The 19,543-nt window shown below is 48.3% G+C and overlaps 1 protein-coding gene across 1 annotated transcript in view; it reads left to right on the forward strand.

The window, feature by feature from the left end:
- Banp (BTG3 associated nuclear protein) overlaps positions 1-19,543 on the forward strand; it is a 68,028-nt gene that overhangs the window by 31,131 nt on the left and 17,354 nt on the right. The window contains exons 4-6 of the mRNA XM_077792834.1: positions 334-533; positions 12,427-12,543; positions 14,106-14,281. Coding sequence (XP_077648960.1) covers positions 334-533; positions 12,427-12,543; positions 14,106-14,281 — 493 coding nt within the window. The remainder of the gene's footprint in view (positions 1-333; positions 534-12,426; positions 12,544-14,105; positions 14,282-19,543) is intronic.

Consider the following 19,543-nt stretch of genomic DNA (forward strand, 5'->3'; position numbering starts at 1 on the left):
TTACATGCAATCTGTTTTCATTGTTAGTTTTCTGTGTGAACTTACTGACTAATACAGTAACATGTTAAGGACCCCATAAGTTGTTTATTACATGGGTTTGTGCAAACTGAGAATTTCAACTGCACATGGAGTAAAACCATGATCAGGGAGACGTGTTTCTGGTGCAGAAGACTGCACTTGTTACATGCTTCTGGAGTGTGCTTGTAAAGCCAGTCCCACTGTAGGGGTGGTCTGCCGGAACGTTGCCATCCCGCCGTAGCGGTTTGGAGTTCTTAGAGCTGCCTTCTCATAGTTGAGGATATCCTTCCTAAAGTTTCTCTTCTTCACTTCCAGTCTTTCCTGTACTCCATAAACCAGACAATATGCTTACGGTTGGATAGTATTGAGGCCAAGCTGCAAGCCCTGGAAGCTACTTGCAAATCGTTGGAGGAGAAGCTGGACCTGGTCACCAACAAACAGCATAGCCCTATCCAGGTCCCCATGGTGGCGGGCTCTCCACTTGGCGCCACTCAGACCTGCAACAAAGTGCGATGGTAAGGACAGAGGAGCTTCGGGCCACTGTGGGAAAAACGCTCAGGTCCTTGCCCGGGCTCCTGTTGTTACTTCGTCTGCCATAGATACTGGGTATCTGACTCCGTGGTTCCTAGCTGCTGATTTCACTTAGACCAAAACCAAATACAGGCTCCTTCTGGAGCTTTTCTTTCTGACATAAAGCTGATATATCTTTTCTGTGTACCTAACTACCAAATCTTTGCAGACGTACATTTGCTTTTTTCTATCTCTATCTGACTGGTCTTTTAGATATTTTTTCTACAGAGTTTATGTTTATAAACTTTCCATTCAAATCTGTAGCTTTTATTGTGCCTGTTAGAAAATATTTAGACCCTCATCTTAGAGACCTGTGAAGCAGTTGGTGCACTGTTTGTGTTGAAGCTCTGTGGGTAACTTGGTTGGATTGGAAAGATGTCTCAGGTCTTCCACCTGCTTGTATTCTGCAGGCCCAGGCAGTGTGCCAGGAGGTGAGCTAAGACTCAGGCTCTGGGCATCAGTGACCATGAGTCCTGTTGGCATTGCTGCCCTTTCTCACAGCTGGCTAAGAAGAAGTCATGTTTGTGGCAGTGGGCACAAAAGTTGTGTCTTTGTACTTGGTGAGGGCTTGGAATCCTCCTACTTAGGGCTGTTCTCTTGAGTCCATGGAAAGACAGCAGCCTCCTGCCCTGTGTTGATGGGTGACAGCGGGAGCCATGACCTGGAAGGGCTGTAGTGGCCTTGATGATGGTGTGTCCAGTGGCTGCTGTAGCACCTTTCCCTTGTGTGCTGGTGGCCAGAGCAACATCAGGTGCTCCGTGGACTTCTGAGGGAGTGTGGGAAGGGAGAGGAGGGGCCTGGGGATGCTCAGAGATGCTCAGGAAGGTCAGGGCTTCACCTGTCCTGGTGTGTTTGGGGCAGCTCTGAGGATACCTACTGGGCTGTGGATTCACGTGCCTCCCTGGTATGTTTGCTGCACTGCCTGGTGGCCCTGATCTGCAGCTGGCACTGAAGGAATCTTGGCCTCTCAGGTCCCAACTGCCAGGTGAGCATCATTGCTGGAGTTTCTCTGAGGTGGGTGTCGCAGAGCTCACCATGTTTTCTCCTCACAGACGCTGCTGGCACGCTGTCTCTCTTAGGCTTGCACACCTAAGGATCTAGTACCTTTTTAGTACAATTTTTAGAATACCCCTGTATTCTAAAATGTGATGTGTAGGAAGTAAGAATTATAAATAAAAAATTAATAGACTGTCTTAAATGTAATGTGAAGGTGGAATAAAAGGACAGTTGTATATCATATAAAGTAACACATTTTGTGCCAAATGGTCAGCCATGATGAGACCCTGTGCAGTGCTGTTTGTGCTCATTTAGTGCAGACTGGCCCAGGGGCTATGTTGACGTTATAGATACCAGCTGGTGGGAGAATATTGCAGAATGGTGAGCAGGAAGTTTCAAATTAAAGGAAAGGATGATTTTCTTTTTAGACTTATAGTTGAGTTCCTGGAAAGTTCAAGTCATATTAAAACTGTGTAAAATGTTTTGTGTTGAATGGACCAAGACTCTGGGTTCAGAGTCAGAAGTGTGTGCTGTGCCCAGGTGGTGCTTGGGAAGTCTCTGTCAGGCAACTGTCCCTGTGCTGGAGTGCATCTCAGCCTCCTTGGCTCTTGCCAGGAAATCATGGTGATGTCTGTCCCGTGGCTGCCACCTCGGCCTGCATCTCGTCACCTCTGCTCATTGCTCTAGGGTGAAACAGAAGGGTACAGCAGCCCCTGCCCTGAGAGCCTTGTGCGTTTGTTCCCAGGATGGCTGCCCCAGGCTTCCGTTGCTCCTGCTCTTGTGTTTGGGGCGGGCTGACCTCATGAGCCAGGAGAGTGGTGTCTGATCTGTAACTGGAATCCCACCATCAGTGCTTGGTGGTGGTCTTGTCTGGGCTAGGGAGGGAGTTGACCCCATGTGAGGAGGAGCTTAGAGAAGGAGGAGCGCCAGCTGTGGCTCAGCCTTGAGCGCCTTGTTTAGGAGCTCCATCTTACTGGGCAAGGTGTGCAGGACTCTGGGTGTTACTGTCACCCTGCGTACATGCTCAGCCAAGCCATACATGCTCAACCAAGCCGTGCAGCTGCTTCTTGGTCTGGTTTATTCATCTGCAAAACATAGTCAGGAAGTGACATCCAGGGTCCTGCAAGTGTGGTGGTGACCAGGTCCAGGCTCTCTGAGACTTTAGGATAGATTAGAACTCCATCCCAGGACATAGTGAAAGTCACTAATGCGTAGACACGTTTCATCAAATGGCAGTTAAACATCGAAGATGTGGGCAGCAAAGTGTGGAAATGTCTCCCAAAGCAGGTAAAAATTGGTTGACCTTTGAGTAGTAAGGTACTTCTATGAATTGTTTATTTTGGACCTCAGATATTTAAAGTGAAAGAAGTATATAGATTAGCTTATCTTCTTTCTTTATTTATGGTACTGGGGATTGAACTCAGGAACAGTCAACCACTGAGCCACATCCCAGCCCTATTTTGTGTTTTATTTAGAGACAGAGTCTCACGGAGTTGCTCAGTGCCTCGCAGTTGCTGAGGCTGGCTTTGAACTCATGATCTTCCTGCCTTAGCCTCTGGAGCTGCTAGGATTACGGGCAAGTGCCACCTCGCCCAGCTAGCTTAAGTCAAATGCTGTTAAAAATACCTATAATTCCTTGGGCCCACTGCTTGTTTGTGGTTTAGATTTACTGAGAACTGGGTGTGTAATCTCACAGATAAAGGCAGGTCCATGGGGATCTTTGAGATGTAAGGAGGCCTCTGGAGCTGCTTTAGCAGCTGTCCCCTGGGAGGCCACACGTCCTTCATTTGCAGAGTGTGTATGTGGCCCAGACCCTACAGCCAGGAGCATGCACCATTGAGCCCTTTGCACACACAGGTTCACTCTGCTTGTTGGTAATTTCTAGTTAAAACTGGCCTGGACCAGTCTGCTATCAACAGAGTTATTTACTTACTCTTTTCCCTTCTTGGAATGCAGAGGTGGTGGAGTACTGCCAGCCTTGGCTGGCATTTCAGATTCAGATTTTCAGATTCTACACCTGGATGAAATTCTTTAAATAAATTCAAGGAAAAAAAAAGAGAAGAAAAGTCCCGTTTTCTTTGAAGTTAGAGCTTAATCCTTGTAATCAACTTGTTTGTGAGGTTGGTTGGAATCTGATCCAGCAGTGGTGCTCCACTTGAGGATAAAGAAAATGGTCTTGGATTCTCTGAAGTGGGCATTCTTTTCCCCCTTCTGTTAACTTCTGTGAATTCATAGGTTTTATGTCAGTGTGCCATAAATTCAGATTTTGTGTGATTTCCATTCTGTGGGCAGTGACATGAAGTTGTGACCTTGAAGCTGCTTGGAGGAGGGGAGGGAGCCATGGATGGTGAGGTGCGGTGTCGAGAGCGAGGCTCAATGAGGCCCCCTCTCCTGCGCCGCCAACAGGTGCTTTTCTACAGATGTGAAAATCGTTTTCCTGTACTTCTTTAGGGCTAGACACAGACATTTGCAGAAAGCCCGTTGTGGACGTCACAGCGAGCCTGGAGTGCTGGAGTGAGCGAAACTCGGGCCTGGGGCTGCGACAGCAGCTGCAACTGAGCTGGGCTGAGAGAGTCCCCTGGGCCTGTGGCATCCTGAGGAGCTGGCACCTTGGTGACTCTGTGCAGCTTGGCCCAGGTGTTTCCTTCCTCTTCCCTCCCTCCTTTTGCCCATTTTGCTGTGTTGCCCAGCTGACCTTGAACTCTAGACCCTAGTTCGCCTCCTGCCTCAGCCTTCCAAGTGCTGTCACTGTGGACACTGCCATGTCATCCACTCAAAGCCAGGGGCTTCTGCCGTGTGTGTTTTATTAACTGAGCACATTGACTTAAAAAGTTTGTGCTTGTTATTTTTAAAAGGAATTTATTTATTTTTTAAAATTAAAAAATCTTGTTTGTATTTCTACAATGTAAAAGCATTTGTAATAAATAAGAGGTTTCTGTATAGTGCTAGTCCTCAGAGTTTAAATAAAAGTGATTTAAAGTTTCTCTTTCAGAGAGATGAGTACCATGAAATTTACGGAAAGGGAATTGTTTTCTTTCTTTGCCTCAAAACTGACCATTGACCTGGAGTGATTAAAAATGATTTAAATTAAAGGATTTAAACCTTCAGCATGCTGGTTGCTGATTCTGTTTCCCAGAGGATGTTGGTGAATAGGCTTTTCTGTACACCCTCCCTAACCCCCACTTCCCTGTAGACATTTGGCTTCTTGGTAGAGCTCAGCTCATGCTGAGCATCACTGTTGTGGCCACTGGGCACTTGAGGGGCTTGGCTTGGGGACACTGCCTGTTCCCATGATGGGGCCGTCGATATTCTTGGTCCACAGTCAAGCATTTCATGGGCTTTAGGATGTGGCAATCTCAAGACAGGGCTGAGTGAATTGGGAGAAATGGTTTGATCTTGGTCGTGACAGATTTGTTTAAACCTTTCTTATCTAATTTTGAATTTTGGATGTTTCTGTTTGATTTTATGATTCCTTTTCCTGGACTATACTCTCTTGCACAGCTGTACACTGTGGTGGCCTGATTGTGATCTCCTGTGCATGTCGGAGCTGGGTGCTTGCCCGAGGAAGCATGAGGTTCACATGCATGCACCCTAGTGGATCAGTGACATGGTCAGATGATAGAGGCGGTCTAACAGCTAGGGCTGATAGTCACTGTGGGCAGACATCTCAGCAGAGTGTGTGCGTTCCCATGATCTGCAGCTCTTCTCTAGTATCAGCATCTCTCATAACTTGTGGATGGGACCGTGTTGACTAGATCATTCTGGAAAGAACTGCCATCCCGAGAGTTGAGACCTCTGGGTCATGAACCTGTGGAACCACTTCATTTATTCAACTCATTAATTTCTTTCAGCAGTATTTTTTACAATTTTCAGAGTATAGCAACTGCAAATATATCATTAAATTTGTCTTCACATACTTCATACATGTAGATTCTATGTTTTAAATTTCAATCTCTACTTGTTCAGATTTTTTTTTCTTTAACTTTTGTTGGGGTTCCAGTGCTTGGGATCAAATTTGGGACCTCATGCATGCTAGACAGGTGCTTTACCACTGAGCCACACTCCAGCTCCTAAATTCACTTACTCCAGTGGCTTTTCTGTAGGATTAAAAAAAAAAAAGGTACATAACTTTGTATTTATCCTTTCTTTCAAATCTCAGTCCCTTTCTTTATTGCATGGACTGTGTCTCCATGTTGGGCTGTCCCTGTCCCCTTGCTCTGACTCGGGATAAAGCCTCCAGCCTTTCGCCATCACGTGTGGCAACAGCTGCACGTGTTCCTGGTACTCTCTCCTAGGATATGGTTCCCCTCCTTCTCCCTGTTCTGTGGAGCTCCTGTGTGAACAGGCACTGGGTCTTCCCGTGCTGAATGCTTCTACCTGAGATGAGCCAACAAGGTGAACTCTCCTGCTGGTTCCCAGGTGAAGCCGACCTGACCTGAGCACAGTGTGCCGCCTCTTTTGTGTGCTACTAGGTTGACTTGCTGTAATTAGTGGGGGCTTTTCTCACCCAGGCTCAGGGGGCACATTAGTCTGTAATTGCCTTTGTTTGATGTTATATTAGTCTGTGTTGTTAGAATGATGCTGATCTCAAAAGTGAGTTGGGAAGTTGCTTCTCATTGTGCTTCTGTAGGTTCAGCTTTGGTTTTCCTTCAATAATTGATAGAATTTGCCAAAGATCCTCCTGGGCCCTAGGCTTGAAATCATGAATTCAGTTTCTTATAAATATAGGACTTTAAAAAATATGGAACTTCTTGGGTTCGTGTTGTGTGATTTTCCTTTTCATCTAAATGCAGAATTAAATAGCTTAATCTTGATCACAGTGTTTCCACGGTGGCTGAAATGTGTGTAGGTCCACGTGGCATTGAGACACAATGTTTCTGTGGGCTCTTCTGGTCTGTAGCAGCTTCTCAGACTGCCTTTGATTTTGATGGCTTTTTGAGAGATACTGATTAGGTGCTTTGCAGGATGTCTGTCCACTGGCATTTGTCTTCTCCTTTCCTCCTGGTCTCATGAGGATGGTGGGTGTTGGAGGACCACTCCAGAGGTGAAGTGCCCTTCCCTCATCCTATCCAGGTCCACACCATCTGCAGGACTCGTCCTGGGTGAAGAGTGTTTGCCAGACTTGCCCTGAGGAGGGAGTGCCTCTCTCCTCCCTGCCATGCTTCCTGAAGGAGGTGGCTCTGCCCAGCTTCCACTTAAGGAGGGGGGCGCTCTTCTCACTTCCCAAGGTGGGCCTGTCTTCACCAGGCGGTGGTCTCAACTCTCCTGGTTATTCACATCAGTGTGGACTCATGGGTATTTATTAAAGTAGGTGGAATCAGTGAGACTTTATTCCTTCACTCTGTTGTCCAGCTCTGGCCATTGGTGCTCTCTCCGTTGGCTCTGGTGTCCTATGGCCTGCCCCTGTCATGGTGGACTTCTTGGTTTGAGCACTTCCTTCCTTACCAGGTGTTGCTAGGTGCTTCCCCAGGCTTATCCCAGGCGAGAATTGGCCATTTTCCTTATAACCTTATATTGGAAAAAGGTGATAGAGACCCGGATCTTGGATAAGGCATCTGGAGAGGTGGAGGGTCCTGGCGCAGGTCCATGGTCCATGGGCTTATAGTCAAGTCTTCTCTTACATGTGGTCAGAGTGCTGGTGTCCACCTGAGTCAGTCTCCCGTTCTTGTTTGCTTTCTTAACAGAAGTACATTACCCACCGACTCACTGTCCTGACTTGGGGCTCTTGGTTTGGGATTCAGAATTCTGTGGTGTGCAATGTGACTTCTGAGGAGCCAGGTTTGAGCCTTCTAGAGCTGCTTGGCTCTGGAAGCTCCTTTCCTCCTGCAGCCAGTTTTTGAGGCTGGTTGCACCCGGCTCTTCCCATTTCTATGGAGCACTTGGCTGTTGGGATTGTTTAATGCTGTGCTTTGCTTATCTTGTTGTATATTGGAAAGGAATTTTTAATGCTAACTTATCCTTGAGTATTTATTTTTGGATTTTAGCTTTTATGAATTTTTAATCTTTAACCCGTGAGCAATAGCAATAAACCTTTGAGAACAAGTTTTTGTCCCAGCTTGACTAATTGGATGATTTTTGTGTTGACTAGGTGGCAGGAGCTGTTAGGATGTGGGCTGGCAAGGTGGTAATGCCTCTGGCTGTGCCCTTGTGGGCTGGGTGGATGTGGCCTTCGAGGCAGAGCTGCCCATGGAGTCTCCATGCCTGGGGCCTTTCCGTCCTTTGGCCATGCCAGCCCTGGCCTCAGGCTCTGGGAGGGGAGGGCTGGAGCTGGTGTGATTCTCCGTTCACAGTCCAGCAGTGAGCACTGGCCGCAGGGCTGCTTTTGCAGGTAAGGGGGCCAGGAAGTGTAGTCTGGCTGCACAGTGCTCCTGGGACAGTGCTGCTTGTGGAAGGGCAAGTGGGGGCTTGTGAACGCCCCAGCCGCCTGCCACACCGGGGCTGGAGGACTTGAGGGTGTCTGGCTTCATTGTTTTTCTGTGGTCCCTCCATTTCCCCTCCTCTTATTGAAACTAAGACTGGAAAAACATTGCAAGAACCCACAGAGCATGATCTTATTTTCTGTGACCCAGTTTTTTTTTTTTTCTGGTACTGGGGATTGAACCCAGGGGTGCTCTATCACTGAGCTACATTCCCAATGCTTTTATTTTTTTTATTTTTAGACAGTTGCAGAGGCTGGCCTTGAACTTAGGTTCCCCTGCCTCAGTCTCCTGAGCAGTTGGGATGACAGGTGTGTGTGCTGGCCTGACCCAGGTTCTTGTACATTATGCAGGAGCATGAATGTGAAAACGCATAGGAGAATGTGTACTGTCTGGAGTTTTAAAAGAAATCTGTCAACTTGTCTTATAATTAGAAAGCAGAAAAATTATTTGAATTCTTGAGTGTTAGCTTGCTTCTGAGACATTTTTTCCTTTGAGATAATTCACAAAAAAAACCCCAGAAAATTAATATAATACAGATTTCCCAAACTGAACTCGGTGTGTAGTTAACATGAGTTGCAAAAGGAATGCTGACCTGCACCAGCACAGGATGACACACCATGCTGGTGCAGGTTGGCATCCCTTTTGCAGCTCAGTCTTCAAGTGTTTGCTCAGTATTCAGATTAGTTTCTCTTGCCTCCCACAGAAGACAGAGTGGGCCACTGTGTGGTCAGCAGTGCCAGGTGGCCTGGCTCCCAAAATGGGGATGGGACAGTATTGGTCAGCGGCTGTGCAGCTTGCTAAGTTGCTGAGGGAGGCCCTGAACTGAGGGCACACGTGGTTTGGGTTTGTGGGGGCCACCTGGAGTGGAGCCCTGAGTCCTTGTCTGCACGTGACCGTGGCATGTGTGGTGTTCCAAGCTTTCCACTACAAACAACTGATTGGTAGTGGCCTTTTGTATTAAAATGTGGCAAACACAAATTCATGAGAAGTAGTTTAAATACTATATTTTTCAGAGAGAGGATATTTTTAAAAAATTTTGTTTAGTTGTTGATGGGCTTTTATTTTTATTTATTTACATGTGGTGCTAAGGATTGAACCCAGTGCCTCACACATACCAGGCAAGTGCTCTGCCACTGAGCCTCAGCCCTAGCCCAGAAGAGGGTACTTTTGTGACTTGATTTTGGTAGCCTTTTTTTTTTTTTTCCCCATGTACTTGAACAAAGCCTGAGATGGCCCTTGTTTGGGTGGATGATGAGCCAAGGGAGAGAAGAGTCAATTTTCTATAATAGTAGACGTGGGCCTGCTCTGGCTGGGCTCAAGGACCAGCTGCATGAGCCGTGGAGCCAGGAGAGCTCGCCTCTGGAGAGCGCTCCTCTAGTCTGTGCGGCGATGCCCCAGGGTTCTCAAGGTCCGTGGAGGTCTTTGAACCAAGCAGACACAGGTCTCCTGCACATGGCAGACCCACGCCTTGTAAGTAAACTGCTCAGCAGAGAAGGTGCAAGTCCAGAGGAAGCCCGGAGAGCACAGTGAACCTCCAAATGGTGCCGTGTGTTCATGTGCATAGTTTTGCTGTTTAGCTTTTTAAAAAATTTTGTTTTTAATTAATAATTAAGTAATTTTGTGGTACTAGGGATTGATCCCAGGGGTACTCTACCACTGAGCTATACCCCAGCCCTTTTTATTTTTATTTTTGAGGCCGGGACTTGCTAAGTTGCTGAGGCTGGCCTTGAACTTGCAATCCTCCTGCCTCAGCCTCCCAAATTGCTGGGATCACAAGTGTGCACCACTGTGTATGGCTCTTGTTCAGATTTTAAAACAGTCACCCATCAGAATTACCTGGGGGGCTTGTAAAAGTGAGAAAAGGCCCCAATCTCTCTTTGGGGGATTCCGACTTACCTAGAAAGTTCTGGTGTGTAGGAAGCAGTACTCGGTAGCTTGCTCTGTGGATTTTGTTTCAGGAAGTCTCCTCTGTGTGTCACAGAAGCATTTGGGCTCTGGTCCAACCTTGCTGTGCTTCCGTGTGGTTACACAGATGTGTGCCAGGGGTCAAGCTGCCCAGAGCCACAGGCACACCCCGACACACACAGGTGCAGAAAATGGTGAAGTCCAGGCAGGGGCTCTGGTCTCGCCTCAGGGTTGTTTCCTATGGTTGTTTCCGTGGCACAGATGACACACGTGTCACCACTGGGGGATGCTGGGGAATGGTTCACAGGACTCAGTGTGCTGTTTTTCTGCAACTTTCTGTGAATCTGTGAATCTGTAATTATTTAAAACATGTGTCAGGGCTCAACCAGAGAGGCAAAACCAGTTGGGGGCATGCATGTGTACGAGAGAGAGAGAGAGAGAGAGAGAGAGAGAGAGAACTCTAAAGCCATAAGGGATTTATTTCAAGCAACTGCCCACACAGTTGTGGGCTGCTGAGCAGGTGTGGATGGGTGGGGAAGGCATAGCAGTCTGGGCCTGCAGGCAGGAGCTCTTTGGAGGCCAGGCTGGGGGGCACACAGACCTCTGAAGGGACCACCCGGGATAATCTCTCCTTTGGTGGACTGGGGTGGACCAGTGAGGACTTTAATCCTGTTTGCAAAATCCCTTTCCATCCCAGGCACCCCAGAAGTAGTGAGTGAAAAAGGGGAAACACGGCTTGTGGCCAGCCTGTGGCTTGGAGAGAAAGCATGGGCGTGTTCAGAATGTCAGACCCTCCAGGAAAGTTCATCATTTCCACCCCAGTTTCTGGGAAAGGCTTCCAGCGCACATACGTGCACATCTACATTTATTTGTGCATTTTTGGCACTTAATATTATTGTGATACTTTTCTCATATCATCCCTTAGATAACTACTACTTTTTTGTGTGATTCTAGGCATGGAATCGAGGGCCCTGTGCGTGCCAGGCAACTGCTCTTCCATGTGATATGGAAGTTCCATAGCTTAGCTTTTGAAAAATGAAATATTCTTTGTACTAAATATTCTTTGGTACAATTCAAAGTTGATAGGCTTGCATAAATATCAAACCCATAGAAGTCATTTTAGTCCCTTGATTGGCACATATGAGATTGTTGGAGGCTGAACCTGGCTGCAGTGATCAGATAGAGTCTCCTGGAGGGTGAGGCAGCTCAGCGGCAGAGCACTTGCCTAGCACACACCTGGCCCCGAGTTCCATTCCTAGCACTGCAAAAAAGGAAGGAAAAATTACCTGGTTCCTTTTTTTAAAAAAAAAAAAATATATATATATATATATATATTTAGTTGTTGATGGACCTTTATTTGTTTATCTTTCTGTCTGTCTGTCTATCTGTCTATCTATCTATCTATCTATGGTGATGAGGATTGAACCCAGTGCTTCATATGTGCTAGGCAAGGGCTCTGCCACTGAGCCACAACCCCAGCCCTACCCGGTTCCTTTTGATACCTGACCGGTGGATAATTCATCATGGTTTGGTGGGTTACTTTAGGTGTTACCAAAGAACAAGTAGAATGGTCGAAAGATAATAATACCTTTTAATGATGTTCCGTCTTGGAAAACCAGCTGTGGTCCTGTGACAGACTGGGGGCCTACTGAGGTGCTGTTTTTGTACCTGAGGCGGGTGGTTCAGTCATATGGCTGTGATGCCAGGCTGATTTCATGTGTGCCAATCACAGATGAACAGTCTTTTTTCCTAGGAAAGGATGTTTTATTCACTGGTAGTATGACTTTGTATTTTTAGTGCTAGTTCTTTTGCTTCCCAACAGATCACAGCAAGGCATACTTTAGAAAATTTCTTGTGACCACAAAGTGCTAAGGGTTGAAAAATTAATGATTGAAAATACAAATGAGATTTTGCCTCAGGAGTCAGTTGCACGCCTGTAGTGCTTCCTCCAGGGTGTTGCTGGCTCTGGTGGCTTCTGGGTTGTGGCCATTGACCTTTCCTAGAATCTTTTTTCTTCAGAGCACAGCCCAAGGCCCTGTGGCTGTGGCCTGTGTGCTTTCCAGGAGAGCCCGCAGGTAGCACACACTGTGTGTCTTTTGGCCATCTGATGCGACAGCTGCCCCTGGCTCCCTAGGGCTGGTGTGTGCAGTGACACTGGTCTACATCGACATCAGCTGGAACGGGTCGGGAAAGGCAGGCTGGTTTTCAGTGTGACACCCATGCTGGACAACTCGCGGTGCTTCCGCCTGTTGTGCACAGACTATTTAAGTACCCTCTGCCCTGCTGTCCCACAGAATGTGCCTGTGAGTTAGGAAGGTAAACTCTCAGTTAAGAAGCCCCCCTTGAGTTTATTCTTAGCTAGTGCAAATTAACTGAGGCCTGCCTGGGACCACCTCCTTCCCCTCCCTCTTCCCTCAGCAGGCACTGGGAGCTGACTGTATTGAATGACTCTGATGTGCTGACAATGAATGTTGTTGTTTTAAGGTCTTCTTTTTCTTGTGATTCTTTTGTTCCATAGCGTCGTCCCCCAGACTACAGTAATACTCAACAATGATCGGCAGAACGCCATTGTAGCCAAGATGGAAGACCCCTTGAGCAACAGGGCACCGGATTCCCTGGAAAATATCATTAGCAAGTCAGTAGCCACGCACCACCCCACCTTTCCCTGCCTCTGTGATGAGAATAAGTCAATGTCCCCAGCCAGGGCACGGTTGAAACACGTGGTCCTTCTCTGTTCCCGGGTGATCCTGGCAGGCACAACTTGGTTCTGTGCAGTCAGGAGGGCCAGTACAGCGCTCAGTGTGGGAGTGGGGGTAGGCCAAGAGACCACACCCTGCTTCACAGCCACACAGTGAGGGGCCAAGGGACGTCTGTGTTGGAGCTGATGCGTGATGGAGGGGGATGGCAGTGTGTTTTCACAGTGGTCAGTTGGTCATTCTGTCTGTCCCTATAAGCAGCATGTCAGGCAACCAGACACCTCTCTTGAGTTGGCTGAATGAGATGGGCATGTTGAGTTTCTGGCTTTTTCTTGCACCCTTTTCTTTTGAGACACATTGAGTGGAAGTATGGTGGAGTGGGAGTGGACAGAGAGCACTGGTGCCCACCCAGGGGTAGCTGGAGCCACCACAGGTGCCCTCTGCCCAATGCTCTGAGCTGTGCACATCCCTGTGAGGGTCATTGTTGCTTTTCGTTTCCATCTGTGTCTTCACAACGTTCTGTTTTGCTTTTTCTCAGTCTCTTCTGCAGATTGTTGCTCCTCTAGGTTTGTCCCGGTTCCTCATTGTCTTGGTCCAGCCCTGTAGGAAGCAGCTGAAGTCTCGGGGTGGGCGGTGGGGTGCCCCAAGGCCAGCCAGGCTGCTGGGCCGAGTCCAGCAGGTTGGTCTGAGTGGAGGAGCCACTTTAGGAAGCGTGATGGGCAGCTCCCCCCTCTGAGGACAGCTAGGACCTTAAACAAGGCCTTTTTTGACTTTGTAACAGGGAACTAGTGCTTCCTTTCCCTCTGGATGCTGAGCAGGCCATGGTCAGGGATGTTGACAGGGCCATTTAGAAGGCAGGTCATCAGTAGTCCCTAGAGTGCTCTCTGCAGCTGGCCCTGTGGCCCTGCTGTGTTGGCAGGACTTCATTGCTGCATGCCACCAGCCCTTGTGATGAGAGTAGCTCTCAGGGAACTCCTGGGATTCGAAACTGGCCTTAGAAACCCTCACCATGGTTTGTCCGTGGGAATAACTGGGAGTGTGATTGCGGTTTTGGAGGCTGAGTCACCTCTCGGATGTCTGAGCGGAGGGATGGGCTATCTGGAGCTCTGGGCTCCCTTCCTCTTCATTTTGTCTTTCCTCCAACACAGCCCTAAAAATGACTCTTACTCAAGCCAGCATTTCATAGCATAGCCTCTCCACCCAGAAAGCCGCGTTCCAGGCCCAAGTCACAGTGAGTCTCGATCCACCTCTCTTGTGGTGTAAATATTTTCTTTAAACCTTCATTTTATTTCGTACCATTTCTTTCAGCCCCAGACTGTTTCTCCATTAAATTGCTATTAGTCTTCGTAGAAAAGCTGTGTGGGGAGACATTGGTCCATTGGTCCATGCTCAGTCAGATGCTGTGGTCACCGGGAAGAGGACTGTCCAGTGAGTCAGGGCTGACCTCGGCGTGTTGCCCAAGTCACTCTCACCACAGGCTGCTGTGCTTGCTTCCCGCCAGCGCTGTTCCCGGGCGGCGGCAGAACACCATCGTGGTGAAGGTGCCGGGACAGGACGACAGCCACTATGAGGACGGGGAGAGCGGCTCGGAGGCCAGCGACTCTGTGTCCAGCTGCGGCCAGCCGGGGAGCCAGAGCATCGGGAGCAACGTCACCCTCATCACCTTGAACTCGGAAGGTGTGTCCCTAGGGCTGCTTTTCTGCTTGGCCAGCACAGTGATTGTGACAGCCTTGTTTTCATCATTTTAGGAAAGAAGTTCGCACTCATTGTCTTTAAGAAAAGTAAAATGATGTAGAAATACAGGTGAAGTGCAATAGCTTGGAACTGGGTGGTGGTGCACGCTCCAGGAGGCCGCAGAGGCCGAGGCAGGGGGATGACAGTTCAGAAGTCCGCGAGGCCCTAAGCAGCTCGGTGGGAGCCTGCTCAAATAACAGTACACGGCCTGGGATGTGCTGCATGGTCAGGTGCCCCTGGGCTCTGTCCCTGGTGTGGGGTCCTTCTGTGCCCGCTTGTACACCTGATGATTTTGCAGTTCACCTTTCACTGTTTTCTAGAGTAGGCTCTTTCCACGTTGATACAGATGTCACTTCCAGGTCATGCATTTAGCAACTTTCTGATGCTCCCTGCTGGGTGGCAGTCCTGTCCTGTCCTCATTCCCTGGCAGCCGCAGGTTCGCACTCTCTGCACCGCAGCTGGACGTGGACCCCGACGTGCTGGGCTGAGAGATGCTGTCTGTTCTAGTTATGGCACACGCTGCCTCTCCTGACCGGGCTCTGCACGGGCGGGTGGGAAGGCTGGTAGCTGGGTCTGTCTGTGTTTCTTGGACCCCTGCCTGGGGCTTCTGGGAGCCCCAAGGTGGGGACGGTCCTTCTCTCCTGAGGGGTCCGAGGTACCCTCTTGCCTGTCTCTTGGCCTGTGGAGACAGCCCCATGTGCCTTTGAAAGGCTTCATGTCACCTGGAGCCCTCATGTGCTCTTGTGACTAACTTTGTAGCCACCATAAGTGACATTGTTACCACAGCATGAACAACATGCACAAAGCCCTAGATTTGACCCCAGCACTGCAGCAGAATAACACAGAGCGACAACACAGGGAGAACGGCAAGAACCAGGCCGACTCCGCTGTGTCTGCAGAGCTCTGGGGCAGGGTTTCATTTACCAGGGAGGTTTTCCTGCTTCGCCATCTCAGTTATTGGTTTTTTCCTATAAACAGGATGTAGGTTTGTCAGCTTAACAAAGAGTTTTCTGTTAGAGAAACTGGTTACCGTGGCTGAAACTCTCGATTAAATGTTTTTTCAGAAACTGCTTTTACTTCCACTAAATTGCTAGGAGTTAAATGGCAGAACAGTGAGGAAAAAAGAGGTAACCTTTTTAAAAAAGCTTGTATACCATAAAGTCGACTGTGTTAAAGCATCCATTTCAGTGGTTGTGACACTTGCTCTGGAATGCCCCCCAAGGGCACCTGTGGAAGTCTTGGTTGGGGTCTGCAGTGTTATTGGGAGGTGTGGAGCCTTTAAGAGGCGGGGCCTAGTGGGAGGATGTTAGGTCATGGGGTGTGCCCATGAAAGGACTGGACTCTCTTTGCTTCCTGGAGGGCCACCCTGAGGTGAGCCTCTGCCTGTGCTCCCTCCATGACATGCTGTGCCACCTCAGGACCAAAGCCAAGGGGCCAGGTGATCATGGACTAAACCCTTTGAAACCCTGAGCCAGAATAAATCTTTCCTCCTCAGTTGTCTTACCTGGGGTACTTGTGACAGGGACAGAGGTGGCTGATTTCATGGTGGCTAGTGTATTCATAAGGATACAACCATCACCTTTATCTAATTCTAGAACTGTTTTTTGTGGGGTGGGTGCCAGGGATTGAACTCAGGGGCACTCGACCACTGAGCCACCCCTCAGCCCTATTTTGTATTTTATTTAGAGATGGTCTCACTGAATTGCTTAGCACCTTGCTTTTGTTGAGGCTGGCTTTGAACTCCATCCTCCTGCCTCAGCCTCCTAGTTGCTGGGATTATAGGCGTGTGCCACTGGTCCCAGCTAGAATGTTTTTATCTCTCTGAAAGAAACCCTTGCCCAGTAGCAGTGACTCCCCCTCCACCCTCGCCCTTCCAGCCCCCCCTCTGTCTCAAGGGGCTTGCCTGCTGTGTACATTTCACTAAATGGACTCCCTGTCCAGGTGGCGGCCTGCAGCAGTAGCTGCATAGCATTGTAGCATTCGTAGCTGAATAGTATTGTCCTTTGTCAGTTGATGGGCATTTGAGTTACTTCCACTTTGTGGCTGCTGTAAATTATGCTTTATGTATTTACATATGGGTGAACCGCCAGGTGAGGGCAACTGGCTCCTTTACACCAAGTGTGAGGAGAAGAGTGCAGCCGATTCCCTCCTCGTGGAACCCTGTGAGGCTCACTGCAGGACCGCAGGGGAGATGGGTTGCTCTCCTCCTCCATGTGGATTTTGCGCAGTTGGTCTGGTTAGCCACGGAGGCCTTGGGTTCAGTTAGTGTAAACCCCTCCAGCTAAAGAGCAAAATATCCCTGGGAGTCTTGAAAACAAAAATTCCCCCTTACAAATTTTTGTCTGAGTGTGGTTGGTCAGCGTCACACGTGTCTGCTGGGGAAGCGCTGCCTGGCACTGAGAGGAAGGTGGGGAGCACTGGTGTCTGGACATGGTGCTGTTCACCTCCTCGGGAAAGCGCGGGTTTCTTTACGTCCGAGTTCAGGTTCTTTAAATATGAGATGCCACTCCATGTAAGACATATGTCTTTATTTGATTTTTTGTTTTTAAGACATGCTTCGTAGCAGAGGCTTCAAGCACAGTGTTAAGACCACTTGGAAAGCTGTTTCTGCCACAGGGATCTTGAGCTGTAGCACAGGGTGTTAGGATCAGACTAGAGACATTTTTCCAGTTTAAGATTTTACTTTGTTTTGAAGAAAGGTCAGAGTTCAGATAGTTCCACCTTCTCAGCCATCACAAGAGGACACAGATGGGTCTGTTCCTGATCTCCGGGGGATGGACACGCCCGCAGCATGCCATGTCTGCAGCATGTCATGTCCGGAAGGACACGTCTGCAGCATGTCCTGTTGGGAACTCGGCTAGCGGAGCCGCCATGTTGGTTCAGTGGTTTGGTGAAGGCTGTTTGGAGATGGAGGGTCCTCTTTAAGTGATTGCTGTGTCTGTAAATCCTGGAAGAGCAGCCAGTCCTGAAGGTCTCTTTCATCAACTCACTGTTGAGGGTAGTGGCGTCCCTGACCTTTGGTAGGACTTGTGTGTGCTGGGACACAGATTAACTGCCCAGTACGGGTGTTGCCCTGGCTGGAGCAGCTGCTGGGCAGGGAGCATCAGGGCAGCAGGTGCCTGTTGGAGAAGCAGTACACACGCGGGGTGCTCTTGGGTAGTAGGCTTGTCTTTGGAGTGTTTCTGTGGTCCCTGGTAAGAACCAAGAGCTACAAGTGTACAGATTGTTTTTGTCGTCTTGTGTAAGTATTTAAGTGTCTGAAGTCTACAGAATCATGAATTTCAAAGCAGTTTTCTTTTTTTAATTTTTAGTTGTAGATGGACACAATATCTTTATTTATTTTTATGTGGTGCTGAGGATCGAACCCAGTGCCTCACAGATGCTAGGCAAGTGCTCTACCACTGAGCTACAGCCCCAACCCCTCAAAGCAGTGTTTACTTAAGAATTCCAAATGCCATTTTACATCAGGCTTGGAGTCAGTTTATTATACTGCAAAGGTGACAGCTCAAGTTTTATCCTACTTTTTTTTACTTTTGTTGATGATGTAAACTTCATTTGAATGAGAAAGAAGGTAACTCTTAATTGTTCAGAGCACTGACCACTAAACTCAGTTCTTGAGTTCATCTTCCACTGGTGGTTTGGGTCCTGGTGCACCTCTGTCATTGAGCACTGGAAGTGTGGGCAGATGGAGTTAGAGAAGCAAATTAGCTAAAATGCACAAAATTAAGGAATTCAGTTAGGTTTCTAATAAAGCACTTTAATTCCTGCAGTGGAGGCATTTAATAATTCCTGCAAAACTTGACTCATCCTGCATATCAGAGTTGGGTGCTGACTGTGCTTTGGTGACTTCTTGTCTCCGTCAGGTTCTGAGTGCTCTGCAGCCAGCACGGCGGCCTCTGGCACTGTGATGTGCTGAGCAAGGGCAGCCAGGCAGAGGCTGGGAATCTTCTTTTTCAGAGGCCATCAGTCAGGAGAGCTGGCAGACGTGTCCTGCAGGATGTTGTTGGCTCTGTGCACTGCCAAGTCAGATTAATAACAATTTGCTGTGTTTACAAAATGTCAGCCATACATATGCAAAGGAGGAAATTTTGCCAAAAACATTCTTCGAACATTTATCTTACATGTATTTTAGCATAAATTGTTATACATGAGCACATTTTCATGGGATCATGAATCGGCCTCTGAGAAGAGTGACAGGGTCAGTCTGGTGACCTAAGGGAACAGAGTTACTCCAGACAGACTGGCCTGGGGTGTGAGTGGTCTCAAGCCCAGCTTGTTGCCTCTGTTTCTGCTGTGCCAGAGGTGGCAGGACATGTAGCCTGGGACACTTGGCCTAGTCATGAGCAAGTGGCACATTCTGCTTAGTAGGTAGGAGTTCACCAGTGGCCTCCAAGGAAGGTAGGAGGCAGGTGTGGCAGGATGCACATCATGCTTCAGACTCTGACCTCATTAGCTGTTTGTGTCATTGTGAGCAACCAGGGTATCAGAGGTGTCCAGCCACAGAGAACTGGGCCCATGGCAGGGCCTTGGACCCTCCCTCTGGAATGACTGCATGACCTAGTCTTTTTAATCAATGACTAAATAGTAATGTTTGCACATTACTAGTAATATGTTTATAATAGAATCGTTTGGTTGATTTACAATTACCCACTCAAAAAAGAAAAGAAAAAAAGTAGCCCATGGTGGAGGGGTAAGTAAAGAAAAGAAGGCATTTTGAGAGAAAATGGTAGAATATATTCATTTCTAAATTGATGTCTCTGTAATTTGTAGCTTGTGGAGTGTCAATGGAATGGATTTCTAAAATTCTCAAATTCTGTGTCAGATAATTATCAAGTCCCAATAGGATGGTTCTTGTGGTGTCCTCCAGGCCTGGAATCTTCACTCAGTTCAGAGCACGTCCTTCCCTTGCAGTCTTTCTGGCCCCCATTCCTATCCCGGATACTTCTTTGATGACCACTGGTTCGCGTGGTCATCAAAGAAGGATGAAGGTCTGTCATGAGCATCTATTGTGACGTGGTAGGGCTCTGGCTGCAGGTGTCCAGCGTGGGTGTGCTGTACAAACGTGGCTTCATTGTCAGTGGGTCCTTGGCCCGAGGGTCCTGGCTACCCCAAATCACAGTACTTTTCATGGAGCAGATAATTGTAAGTAGCATAACAGTAACATTTCATGGATCACGTGGAAATCTTATGAACCTAACTCCCTTA

This window comes from Urocitellus parryii, chromosome 15 (genome assembly GCF_045843805.1).
Source record: "Urocitellus parryii isolate mUroPar1 chromosome 15, mUroPar1.hap1, whole genome shotgun sequence".
Classification (NCBI taxonomy): Eukaryota; Metazoa; Chordata; class Mammalia; order Rodentia; family Sciuridae; genus Urocitellus; species Urocitellus parryii.